General features: G+C 31.2%; 1 protein-coding gene across 3 annotated transcripts in view; it reads left to right on the top strand.

Annotated features, from left to right (window-relative positions):
- The first annotated feature begins 58 nt into the window (after nt 1-58).
- Nucleotides 59-13418, top strand: part of LOC126739315 (serine/threonine-protein kinase PRP4 homolog) — a 45096-nt gene continuing 31736 nt past the window's right edge. For all 3 annotated transcript variants that reach the window (XR_007661597.1, XR_007661595.1, XM_050444943.1), the window contains exons 1-2: nt 59-257; nt 384-1070. Coding sequence is in view for 1 of the 3 variants with exons in the window: in XM_050444943.1 (XP_050300900.1) it covers nt 253-257; nt 384-1070 (692 nt within the window). In the remaining 2 variants the exon portion in view is untranslated. The remainder of the gene's footprint in view (nt 258-383; nt 1071-13418) is intronic.

The raw sequence follows: 13418 nt of genomic DNA on the forward strand, positions 1-13418 counted from the left end.
TCGATTGGCATTACATTAATGATAGATGCCACGGTGACAGTTGACAGTAGCTGTCAAAAGTCCCAAATGCTCATGACTGGATGAATGTTCCTGTTTTGATATTGCTTCTGTAAATTTCAGGAAAATTTCCATTACATCTTTGGCCATTTCCATATCATAGATTTACCGTATTCTTATTTGAGTTAGTAGACCGGAATATTGAACTCACAAGTTACAGGTTCATTTGTCCTTTGATACTGCTTATAAAATAACATGGAGTAAGTAAGAAACATTCAGTAATCCATGTCATCACTTACCAATCCAAAAGCCCTATTATAAAATAAACTAGGCCAAAATCCTACTAATTTAAGATATTGATTATAATAATGACTAATATTCTTTAGTTCTAGCTCAAAAAAAGTAACCAAAGCAGAAATCAAGACCCCATCACCTAACCAAGATGAAGGCCCACCAAAGAAGAAACACAAAAAAGAACATAAACACAAACATAAAAAACGCAGTGCGGAAAAGGGTGAGAAAGAAAAACACAAGAAACACAAAAAGCATAAGAAACATAAGCATCATGAGGGTGGTACACCACCAGAAAAAGCTCCCATTACTGTAAGTGAAAAACCGAGTAAAAGCCTCAATGGTAAAGAGAAAATTATTGTTGAGAAAAAAGCAACAAAAGTCACTACTACAGATATAGATGATATAACAGATTTTATAACCGAGGGGTTGACAACAAGTAAAGCACCTTCATTATCTTTAGATATAATATCCTCCGAGGAGAACAGCATGGATGTAACTGAACAAGACTGCGATTCTGATGCTATTAATATGGAAGTGATAGAAGCGGATATGGATTTGGAAGAACTGATGAAACAAAAAGAACTTCTTCAAGCTCAATTGGCCAATTCACTTGTCGATGATGTTGATAAGATGAATGCTACAAATGGCCGCAGCAAAGATAAAGATATCTCTATAGATGATGAAATTATTACTTTGTTAGATTCAGATGAAGAACCAACAAAGAAGAAAGAGAAGAAGAATAGTGTTAGTTCTAAGGAGAGAATTAAAGATAAAGACAGGTAAGTGTTAGTAATATTGATTAGTCATCAGAAATGTGTATTGTATAATAGTTGATAAAACATTTTAAAAAACTTCAAATCAAAATTAAATTTCATGTTTATAACACAGTAGGCACAGATTTTTTTCACAAAAGAAGTGCCTTGTGCCATACTACTATGTTATAGTTTTGTTATTGTAATACTCATTAAAAGAATATAAGAATTTTCAGTCGATGTCACTCCAGTCTAAGTCTCATTACTCCCAGAATAAAGTTCTGTTTAAGTTTGAAATTTGTCCCATAAAGGGGATGTTGCCATTATGGCAGTGTCTTCATATAAAGTCATAAATTAAAAAAAAACAACTTCAAGGACTTCAAGAAATACTTAGATACAAAAACATAGTTATACAATCCTAGTACAGTAGGCTCGCGTTAATGTGAACTCAAAAAATTTCAACTTAGTTCGCATTACTGAAATGTTCACAATATGGAGATTATATTAAAAATAGCTAAAATTAAAATAAAAGGGAACTACATTGTACTTTATTTATAAATTTATTTATTACAGTTTTAAGCATTATACAAAAGTTTTATTTAAAAAAAGATGTAATTTTTGTTTGCCCTTTTTTTGCGACAGGTTTAAGCCTAGACACAGGCTACAGCCTTTTCTTCTAAACCTTTTAGTGTAATAATGTCCTTTATGTCGACATAGTTTTGATTGGCCCATTCTGTGACAATTTTCAAGGCTGCAAGAGCCTCCAAATGCATAACTTTTTTTTCTTCAAAAGTTAAAATCTCGCAGTCACTATTTTCTGAATCATTGCTATCGAGATTTTCCTCCACTGCATCTGTATTCCATTCCTCAATGTCTTCGGGATTATAATCAATCTAAAAACAATCATATCTCAATGAAATTCTAAAACTATTACAGACTTTCTACTTTTAATTTCCAAAAATCGAAAATTAAAAGGAGTAACTAGCATTAAATAATACCTGTTCAATTGTTTGAAGCAATGTAATGGTTTCATTAACTGCAGCTGCTCTAACATAATTTTTCCACATCTCTTTTAGTCGAGCTAAAGGTAGGTCCAAATCCCAGTAGGTCCATCCTCCTCCAAATTTTTTCCAAAATATTATTCCAACATTTTGAAATTACTGAAGGCTCTATTTTTTGCCAGGCCATATGCAATTGCATAATAGCATCTTTTAAAGTAATAACTGAGGCCCTAAACCTCAGCTTAATAGGCCTTTTCTTTAAAATAGTTTGGTTATTCGAAAAACATTTTGGTCTAATGGTTGAATTAATGGTGTAACATTTGGGGGCATGTAGACAACAAAAATGTGTCCATCAGAAGTTTTTAATTCTTCTGCCGGTGGATGCGAAGGGGCATTGTCTAACAGGAGAATGGCTTTTAAAGGAAGGTTTTTGCTTTGTAAAAATGATTTAACCTAAAAACCCAATTTAGTCTTAAAAAAATTAAAAAGCAAACAAAACTTTCAGTTACCTCTAGAACAAAATGCTTGAAAACCAATTTTTAAAAATTTCCTGCGTCATCCAGGCATTATTTAGTGCTTTTATAGATGACTGGATTATCAAATTCTTTAAACATCGGGGTGATTTCGCTTTTCCTAATACTAAAGGCATTAGTTTGTGTGATCCTGTAGCTTTTGCGCACCCCAAAAGAGTTATTCTTTGTTTAGCTATTTTTAGACCAGGCGCCATTTTTTCAAAAATTGCAACATAGGTTTTATCTGGCAATACCTTCTGATATAAACCCGTCTCATCTGCATTATAAATTTGATCTTCACTAAGATTAAGCTGCTTCATCTTTTTTCTTAAGCCTTCAATAAAGGGATTTACAAGGTGAGGCTGCGAGGACAACTTTTCACCTGCAATTTTAAGCAGCCTTATACCATATTGCCATTTAAATTTTTGAAGCCATCCATCTCTTGCCTTAAATTTATCATTGAGTTTTAATTTTCTTTGTAAATCTAGAGCCTTTTCTTTAAGCATATCACCCGTAACTGGCAAATTTCGTTCACGCTGTTTGGTAAACCATTTATACAGCAAAGTTTCCATCTTGGGGTTTTCTGCACTTTTTAAAGTGCATTTTTTTATTTTATTAGGTCTTAAACTCTCTCCAACAATTTTTAGAATTTTTTCTTCTTTATTTTTAATTGCACAAATAGTTGATTTTGCTATTTGATATTTCTTTGCCAGTGCAGGAACACTCATACCATTTTTGTGCTCTTCTAAAATTTTTGATTTCTCATAAAGAGTTAAACACTTCTTATTAATTTTAACGATTTTAAAAGGCCACTGCGCAAGATGCGACACTCTCTCTTATCTAATAAACGTCAACTAAATGACCAAACAAGGTTTCAAATGCATAAACCCAATATCCGCTAACAAGCCTAGGCAAGTCTACACAGGATTACTAAAGATTTTCTTAAAATTCACATTATCGAAATATGGGTTTGTTCACACTATAGGATTAACATAGAAAAATATTGCTGTTCACATTAATGAGTTGTTCATAAAATCATAAGTTCACGTTACCGCGAGTATACTGTAATTATATTGCTACCTTCCCTACAGATATATCACAATATGTCCTATGATATGTATATTTGCTGAATACATACTGTTCAGATTTAGAAAAAGATTTGTATAGTGTTATTCATTCATTAAATAAAATAACTTTCATGTAGCTACATATATGTGTTATCCTTTCATATCATAGAGAAATAATGTATTGAATACACATGTTAATAAGGTTACTGCTTTAGGAGTAGTATTTGATCTAAAATTAACATTTATACCTCATTATAAATACAGTTCAAATAAAGCATCTCAAATGTTTGGATTCATAGTAAGTAAAGAGTTTAGTAGCAGCTGTACTATGCTACATAAGAAATTTAATAGAATATGCCTGCATAATGTGGAACCTATATGATGAATTTTACTTATATGACTTAAAGCTTATTCAAAACAAAATGATGTGTTACCTGTTTTTTAGAGAAAACAAATGTTACAACAATAAGCTTCAGTCGAGTTATGTAATATTTCCAATATGGATTCATTTGAGTAACATAAAGCCCATTTTTTCTGTAGTTTATCTTTTTAAATTACTAAATGGCTTTATTCATGATCCTCTATTTTTATATAAACTTTCTCTTAATGTGTCAGTATACTATACTAAAAATGTTCTTAGTTTTTATTTCCCATATATAGCCAATATTCCTAAATCTCTATAATAAAATACAGGACAAAATAGATTTATTTAGTATTACCAAACCCCAATTAAAAAGATCTTACCCCAACTAAAAAGAATTTTAAAAGCAATGTAATTAGTTTATAGTTAAGTGGAATCATTTTGCTTCAGGATTATACTTTGTAATATGATTATTTACTCAGTGTAATATAATCTTAAATATTTTTTAATATTTTAAACTAAATTGAAACAAATATGACAACAAAGGACCTTAAGTAGAAAAATGATAACTGAAAAATTAAACATACTTTACAATAATATTAGACATCTAAGAAACGAATTAAATAATTTGGATGAATATTATTAACTATTCAAAATAGTACATTTTATAATTTTAATAGAAACCTGGATTTACCCTAATGAAGAACACTTGTTTAATGTACCCTTATAAACAGTATTGCATATAACTGTTAGACAAGTCATATGTACTAAATAGTAAATGCAATTTAAAAATTGATGACTGTAATATTATTTTTTTAAATTTTATATATTATTGTAATATTATATCTATATTTTTAATGCAACTAAACTTAAAAATAATTTCAATCCACAGATCACCAAACAACCAAAGTGATTTTTTCATAAATTAAATTGATAAACTCTTGGAACAACAAAAAAACTATGTATGCATATTAGAAACTTTAAGATGGATCTTTTAAAGAATTCTCAAACTATAAATAGCTAATTACAGTGAAAGCTTTCCTTGCGGACAGCTCCGATAAGCGGACGCTCTTATAAACGGACGCGGACACTAGATTTTTCTGTATGTGATCAAAAATCTCCCATAAGCGGACGCGAAACTCTAATACCCGGACGATTTTTAGTTCCGCTTATTGCAATGCGCATATCTACATCATAAAATTTGGTAATTCCCCGATTTATATTAGGTGATTCCCCATTTACGCATTTCGTTGGCTAGCCAGTATCTAATTTTGTGGTTTATCTTCAGTTCAGGCAAATTCGTAGTTGATTGAGATATTTTATTATTGTAACTGTAAAATGGCACCAAAAAAAAGGATGCTCTCGTTAAAGGAAAAGATGGATTTTGTTAACGTATAAGACAGAGAAAGTGTTTTAGTTCGTCATTTGGCAACGAGATGTAATATTGGGAAAACGCAAGCAGCTGAAATTGCCAAAAATAAGGAAGATATTAGGAGTAAATGGCAATCAGGAACTAATATAAATCAAAAGAAGGATTTTTTAAAAAAGGAAGGTTTTGCTATAGACAAAACATGTTTTGAGTGGTTTGTGAAAGCTAGAAGTCAGAACATTCCAATCTCAGGCCGTTTTTTTCGCGCATTGCCCGACAAAACTCTGTCCCTTAAAGGAGAAACATGTGTGGGTGGAAAGTTGTCTAAAGATAGACTAACCATTTAATTCTGTGCACAAAATGCGATTTGATTGTGATCGGGAAAGCGGCTCGTCCCCGTGCTTTAAAAACGTTGCTATTAAGGATCTACCAGCGCCTTGGAAATCCAACAAAAAGGCATGGATGACCCGAGAAATCATGTCTGAGTAGTTACTGGAATTCGACCGGAAAATGGGAATCCAAAAAAGGCAAATTCTTTTATTTTTAGACAATGGATGCTCTCATCCTCGTGATCTGTATTATATTTTTACCGCCAAACGCAACTTCACTTTGTCAGCCCTTGGATCAAGGTATTATAAAGAACTTTAAATTTTATTATCGGCATTTGATTTTAAAACATATTTTAACAAAAATTGACGATGTCCAAAGCTTATCTGAGCTTACAAAGTCTATTAATGTGTTAGAAGCTTTGTATTTTATAAAAACAGCATGGGATAAAGTAAATTCCTCTACAATTAAGAACTGTTTTGGCAAAGCTGGATTCAGAAAAAGTGGATGTAGCTCAGAATTTGCTGAGAAACATTTAAAAAATTTAAAAATTTATTACGAAAATTGTCTCCTTCAGCAAAAGATGGTGAAATTTCGTCAGACAAACATTTTAAACTTTTTTCAAAAAGCTAAAGAATAATGTTTTTTTTTTAATTCTCGTACTATGTATTGAAGCATTTATGTTTTTGTATACGTATACATACATATAGATACATAGCATAAATACATACTTTAAAAATGTGGCGAGTTTCTGTTTCATTTTCCTCATGATTATGTATTACCTCATTTCCTCGTGATTATATACCCCGTTATTTATACTCTATACTCACATACTCTCTTTTAAACGGACACCCGCCATAAGCGGACAAAAGTTACGGAACCGTGAGTGTCCGCTTATGGGAGCTTTCACTGTATATCAATTTCAAAACACAATAAGCCAACAAAATGTCGTTCATACCACTGATATATAATCCTGGACCTTTAATAACAAATAAAAATTTACAATGCACAATGAGATTAAAAGATCAGAAACTTTCTGGACCTATTTTGGACCCAAAAAAAATGGGTGACTAAAGTAGAAAAACAAATAAGGACGGACAATGTTGACACATTTGCAAAACAGACTAGAAAAAACAACTACAATAAATATAAAAAATAATAAATTTGAAATTAATGGAGAATACATACAAAAACTTAAGTGAAGCTACAAACTATATGTAAGATGAAAATGGATACAAAATGAATATACCAAAAGAAAATTTAATAGAGCAAAAAAAGAGTTCAATAAATTAATAACAAAACTATGAGTTACTACACAAACGTCCTCCTGCATTGATCACTTGTTTATAAAAGGAAAACTAAAATTAAGTAACCTAAGTATAAAATCATTGATTTTAACCAATGACAACAGATCCATTAATGTTAAATATTAATCTAGAACAAAAGCCAAATATACCAATAAACCAACTCAAACAGATTTCAGCACGTTATGATCATATGAAATATACACATTTTAAAGAAAAAGTTACCAAACAAATTCACTGAATACTGAAGATGCTGAATTATCCATTGAGTTTTTATTGGCATATTCAAAGGGTGCCTACATCAAACCACACTAAAATGATTAATAAAAAGGGCTATTTTAAAAAACAACAGAATAGATTACAGAAGATTTAATTGCATTACTTCATATAGAAATGTGCTTAACAACCAAATATATATAATTTTTATAAGACTCAAATTGAGGAAAATAGACATAATATAAAAAAGACTAATAGTTTAAACTTCTTAACGTAGCCAATACAAATTTTGCAAATAATAATGACATGTCTACAACAAATACTATAAAAAATGTAGGCTTGAAAATAGAGAAAGCAATTAATACTTGGTAAATTATTTAAGTCTTTTAGAAAACATCAATATATTTGCACCTTGTTACAGAAAATTAGGTTATTATCTACATATTTTTCTTAGAAAATAACAGTGCTCGAGTTAAAGATGGCAAAAGTAATTAAGTTCATATGGATATAACCAGGCCTCTGACCAACATTATAAATAAAATTTTAACCACAAGTAAAATACCAACCCACTTTAAATAATCTATTGTAACGCCAATTTATAAGAGTGGTGAAAAACATAATTCTTCAAATGGACATATTATGTTTCATGTCTAACAAACAAAATATGTTAGCAACCATACAGAACTCTATTGTAAAAATAATGTTAAGAGAAACAGACTATGTCTAGCAAAACTATTTTATGTATAATGCATAACTTTGCAAGATTAAATGTGTCTGTATGTACCCAGTGTTTGTTCATTCTTTCACGGAAATAAAAATGAAAGAAAAATTGGAAACCATCATTATTTCGCCAGACCAAATTTAACACCAAGAAAATCATGTATTTCAGATTTAAAGATTCCTTAGCTCTTAAATTTTATAATGAACTACCCAATGACATAAGATCGATAAACCAGATAAAATGTTTAACAAAAAGGACCGAACCTTTGTTACAAATAATTTTTTATAGGTTTGTGGGACTTCTGAGATAGTGAAGAAAATACTGATAGGTTTCACACTTTCATTTAATTTGTTTTGTTGGATGATGAAATGATTTAATGATGTCTTTTTAAGTAATAATATAGTATTGTCTGCTAATGTGAGCATATTTCTTAGGTTGTATATTGATTCTGGGTTAAAATTTGAAAATCATATAAGCACATTACGGTAATAAAATTTCCTCTGGCTGTTATGCTCTTCAAGTCATTGTGAATGATTTAAACAGCTCAGTGGCTAGAGCTTCATTTTTTTCTTTAATTGAATCCCATCTTCGTTATGGTATTTGTTTTTGGGGATCATGTTCTCAGTATGTCTTTAACAAGGTATTTATGTTGCAAAAGAGGGCTATTAGATGTTTATTTAGGGTCGGTCCTCGAGAGACTTGTCGTCCCTTACTTGTTACTAACAAGTTGTTAGACACAAAATTCTTACATTTTACTGTATTTTTATTTTGGAAACAGTCTGCCTGATTTTTAAAAAACATAATGGTGAACTCTCATGTGAACTAAATGTGGAGAATATAGGTTATAATACCCGGCATGCCTCTTATATCAGATTGCCAATCCCCCGGTCTGAACAAGTAAAAAAATCAGTGGTGTATAATGGAAAGAAAATGTTAAATTAACTACCCTTATCTATACGCCAAAGTAACAAGAGCTTGGAATTTAGGCGCTCTACCAAAGCTTTTTTGTTAAAAAAGGGCTACTATAGCCTCACAGAATATTTTTCTGAAGTATTTTAATACAAATTATTAGATAGGTTTGTCATTCACACCTTTCAACTTTAATTTTATTATCTTTATTTCAATGTATTCATGTAATATTTTTGTAGTATAACATAATTTTATTGTTTTATGGAACTAAAATTTTTTACAATTTATATTTTATGACCCTTCACTCTGGTGATGGTTTTACCTGTGTTTTTTTATGACTGGCTCTTTTTAGCTTCATTTTTTGTTGTATATATTACCTGGAACAATTTTTGGAAAACCTTTATTTTATTTTATTTTATTTTATTTTGGTTATAACTGTATTTCTTAGGCTTTGTTAACAACAATGCATATTTTGTTTTGACATTAAAGCATATTTTGAATTTTGAATTTGATAAGGCAGGTTCAGACCAGTCCGGTTTTTTTGTTTATTTTAATTTAATGTAGAATTGCACATATACTTAAAAAATTACATCATTTTGATGATGCATACAAATGTGTTGGTACATTTAGCGACCAATAAAATAGTAAGTCAAAATAATCACACAAGATCATTGTATAATCAAAGACTTGTATTCTTTGTTGTTAATATACAGGGTGTTACAAAATTCAGTGCAAATATTTTAAGAGCGTACTGTTGTAGCTAAAATAAGACTTTCTTTTCCTATAAACATGTGTCCAATTGCCTGAAGAAAATACATTCTTTCAAACACTGACTACAGTTATCCGTCAAATCTTTTGAAAATTTGCAAGTCCCCATTGTTTTGGGTCCTCTTGACGTTTTCTGTCCGAAAAATGGTGTAAACCCAATTTTAGGGAAGGTTTCAAGGAGGCTTACTCAACTAGTGGTTCATACCTTATGTTTCCGATAAGAAATTTGAAAATATCGAACACCATCTAATTAGTCATGAAAAAGCTAAAATTATCATTATTTGCATATTTTCGGTAAAATTAATTTGATTTAACAAAAATTGAAACAGTAGCCCACTTCCTTTTTTTTTTAATTTAATAGTTTAATCGGGTTTAATATTGGCTCTCCTAATTATTTTAGAGAAAAAATGTATTATAGAGTAATTTAAAGAGCACATCTGCAACCAACAAGATAATTTTTAATTTTGTAGCTTTACCCGTTTAGAAGTTATTGGCGAAAATCTTCGTGAAAATGTTGTCTTTTTTGTCGCTCCATACATACAGGTATAGCTCAAGTTGAGAAAGTTAGGTAAAGGTAAACCAAGTAAAGTTGTCATGATAAAATTGTAGTTTTAATTAAATTATTATTGAAAATTCGTACAATCGTACACGTGCACAAAAATTATTATAATATAAAGCATGAAATATAAAAAAAACTTGTAAACTTTAAGACTTGTGTGTTCAAATATTCCTCCCTAAGCCGCTAACCAATGACTCAAACGGTCTTAAAACACATTTCTAACATTCGCTAATTGATAAACAATATCCCTTTTTGTTTATCAGCGATTTCCTTGAAAACGCTTAATTATATCTAAAAAATTCAAGAGATAAAAATTTTAGATTTTTTCCTGGCTAACGAGATCGTGTTGAGAGATTTTTAAATTTTTTTGTGGCAAACATAAGATAGAGAAGGCCTCTCAGATGGGTCAGCCTTCTATATCCTCCCCTAAAATTGGACTTACACCATTCTTGGGGCGGAAAATAAAAAAGCACCCAAAAAACGGGGACATGCAAATTTTCAGATGAATTGATGCATAACTGTAGCTATGGCAATATTATGGTTCCAAATACATAATGTAAAAAATGCAAAAAAAATCTTATAAAAACAAATTCTACAAAAAACAAAATAAAGACCGTCATGGGTATAATATAAAAAGAAACGAAAAGTTTAGAGCTCACTATGTACAGGGTGTCCCAAATTCGAAGGTGACGATTGGAATCTCGGAAACCGTAAGAGTTACAGGGTCGGTTAAATCGAGGCAAAGTTGCGCAATTTAATGCCTAATAAAATGACGTTAAAAAATTTAAAAATTCCGGATACTTCCGGAGTTATTCGAAAAAAATCGAAAATTGTCAAAATCGTTTTTACCTTCTATACTTTATTTCAGAAGTGTGTAGAGCAATAAAACCTCATTAGGTATGCAAAAGTGGTACCTGGTGATCCACCAATATTTTATGCCACTACCTTAGTTGGGTATTAGTTTCAATGTAAAATTCTTTCTTTTCGTTGATTGCAGGTAGTGCCACCCGGTTTTGGGTCAATTTATGAGTTTTGCCCATTGTTACCCACTGATAAACATTGAAAACGGTTCGCCAAAGGCGTGCAACTGGGACTTGTTTTTTACCTTATAATTAATGTACTTAAATGCTATTTTATTTTAGAAAGTTACTTTTGTTTAAATGGAATAATATATTTTTTTCACAAATTTATTGAACATAATATGTAGAGTAAAATAGTTGAATGTCACTTTTGGATCTGGCACTTTTTGAACAGTGTATAACAATTTTAAATTATAATAGATTGTAGTCTTCTTCGTCATCTGACGAACTGTCATCACCTCTTGACATTATAATTAAAGGATCGACTGTCTGATCGATGAGGTTGTCAAGATCCCACATTTTGTCCTCTTGCTTAATTACATGCTGGACTGCTTTTCGCCAATTCTCTGGTGTCGCTTCCGTAATGGCTTGATCAAACAGTAGCTTAACATCTTTCATTTTAAAAGTCGTGTTTTGTCTTGCTACAAATCCCTTTACCTGCGCCCATATCAGTTCTATAGGATTTAGTTCGCAATGATATGGCGGTAAGCGCAGTACAGTTATATTATATTTTTCGGCTATATCTTCCACGGCGTATTTCATGAAACGAGTTTTGTGTAAGTTTGCTATTGCCAGCAGTTCTTTTTTTATCAAATTTGCTTCAAACGCAATACCTTTTGCAGTCAGCCAATCGATAATTTCTTGCTTTCTCCAACTTGAAGTTGGCGTCTTCTCTATTCGCCGTGAATGATAGCTTGCGTTATCCATAACCACCACCGAATTAGCCGGAAGAAATTTTATCATTTCACCAAAATAGTCCTCGAAAACGTCTGAGTTCATGTCTTCATGGTAATCTCCTGTGCGAGTCGACTCAAAGGTTAGCAGACCTTCTTTTAAAAATCCCTCTTCGCTTCCAATATATGTGATTATAAGTCTTTTTCCTTTTCCGAAGGTACTTTAATACCCGTAGACAGGCCTTCTATGAAAGCTTGGCGAGCACTGGTTATATTTTTGTCTTGCCACATTTTTTGGACTATATAACCTTCGTTAATCCACGTCTCATCAAGATAAAAAACTTTCTTTTGCTCCCTGCGGTACTGCTTGATACTTCTCAAGTATTGTCGTCTCCAACAAACAATTTCGTCGCTCTCCAGTAAAAGTGCTTTGCGGTTATGCTTTTCCCAGGCAAAATCCATATTTTTTAAAGTTTTCCATAAAAGTTTTCTACTTATCAACGGAATACTGTCATCTCGGCCAAGCTCCATTAAAATTTTGTCTAGGGTGGGTATTTCCTTTTTAAAATAAAAAGAGTGAACTTTTCTTCGAATTATACATTTAGCATTTTCATCAAGGACTTTTGTAGGTCGTCCTGGCTTTTGCTTGGGAGATTCCACTTGACCTGCTACTTTTCTTTCCCGCAACAATTTAAAAATGGTGGACTTTCCAATTCCACTCATTCGAGAACATTTTTCAACAATTTCTTGCACAGTAAAACTAGGGTAATCGTGTTTTATGCAATCATGTACATTTAAAATAATAACTTTTTCACTCAGCGATAGTGGAGGATTTTTAGTACATCTTTTCGTTGGACTGAATACCTCCATTTTTTAAATATTGGGATAATAATATTGTGATTACACTACAGCGTAGCAGTGACTACTAACGTTTAAAATATGATTTAAAAGTATTTATAGTCTGTATATATTACCTGACCCCATTTTTGCATGTTACAAAGCGTTAAAAGATAGGTACCTATACAAAAGGATTAAAAGTATTTATTTAGTATTTAATCTCTTTCAAAATAAAGGCATTTAATCCGTGAAAATTAAATTCATAAATATTATAAGTACCTGCGCCTATGAACTACCACGAAATGTAGCCAAACAGAACGGAATTCCCCAGTTTATTGCTCTATACACTTCTGAAATAGAGTATAACGACTTTATTTAAAGAGACATCGGAAAGCTAAAACAGTTTTTCATTGCCACTTTTTATGTCCTACAACATGACGCAAAAAAAAATTAATTTGACGTTTCGTTTTTTTTTTCAATCATCATCAACTTTATTTTTTCTTATGGGCGCCAGATTAGATTTTCTCATTTTTAAAAAGTATTTTTAATTGCCTTTAAAATGAGGTATTGCACTTGCATGTCCGATTACTGTAGTACTGAAAAACTGTTTTTAGTTTTCCGATATCTCTTTAAATAAAGTCGGTTTTGACGATTTTCGATTTTTTCCGGAT

The sequence above is a fragment of the Anthonomus grandis genome, chromosome 8, assembly GCF_022605725.1.
Source record: "Anthonomus grandis grandis chromosome 8, icAntGran1.3, whole genome shotgun sequence".
NCBI classification, from domain to species: domain Eukaryota; kingdom Metazoa; phylum Arthropoda; class Insecta; order Coleoptera; family Curculionidae; genus Anthonomus; species Anthonomus grandis.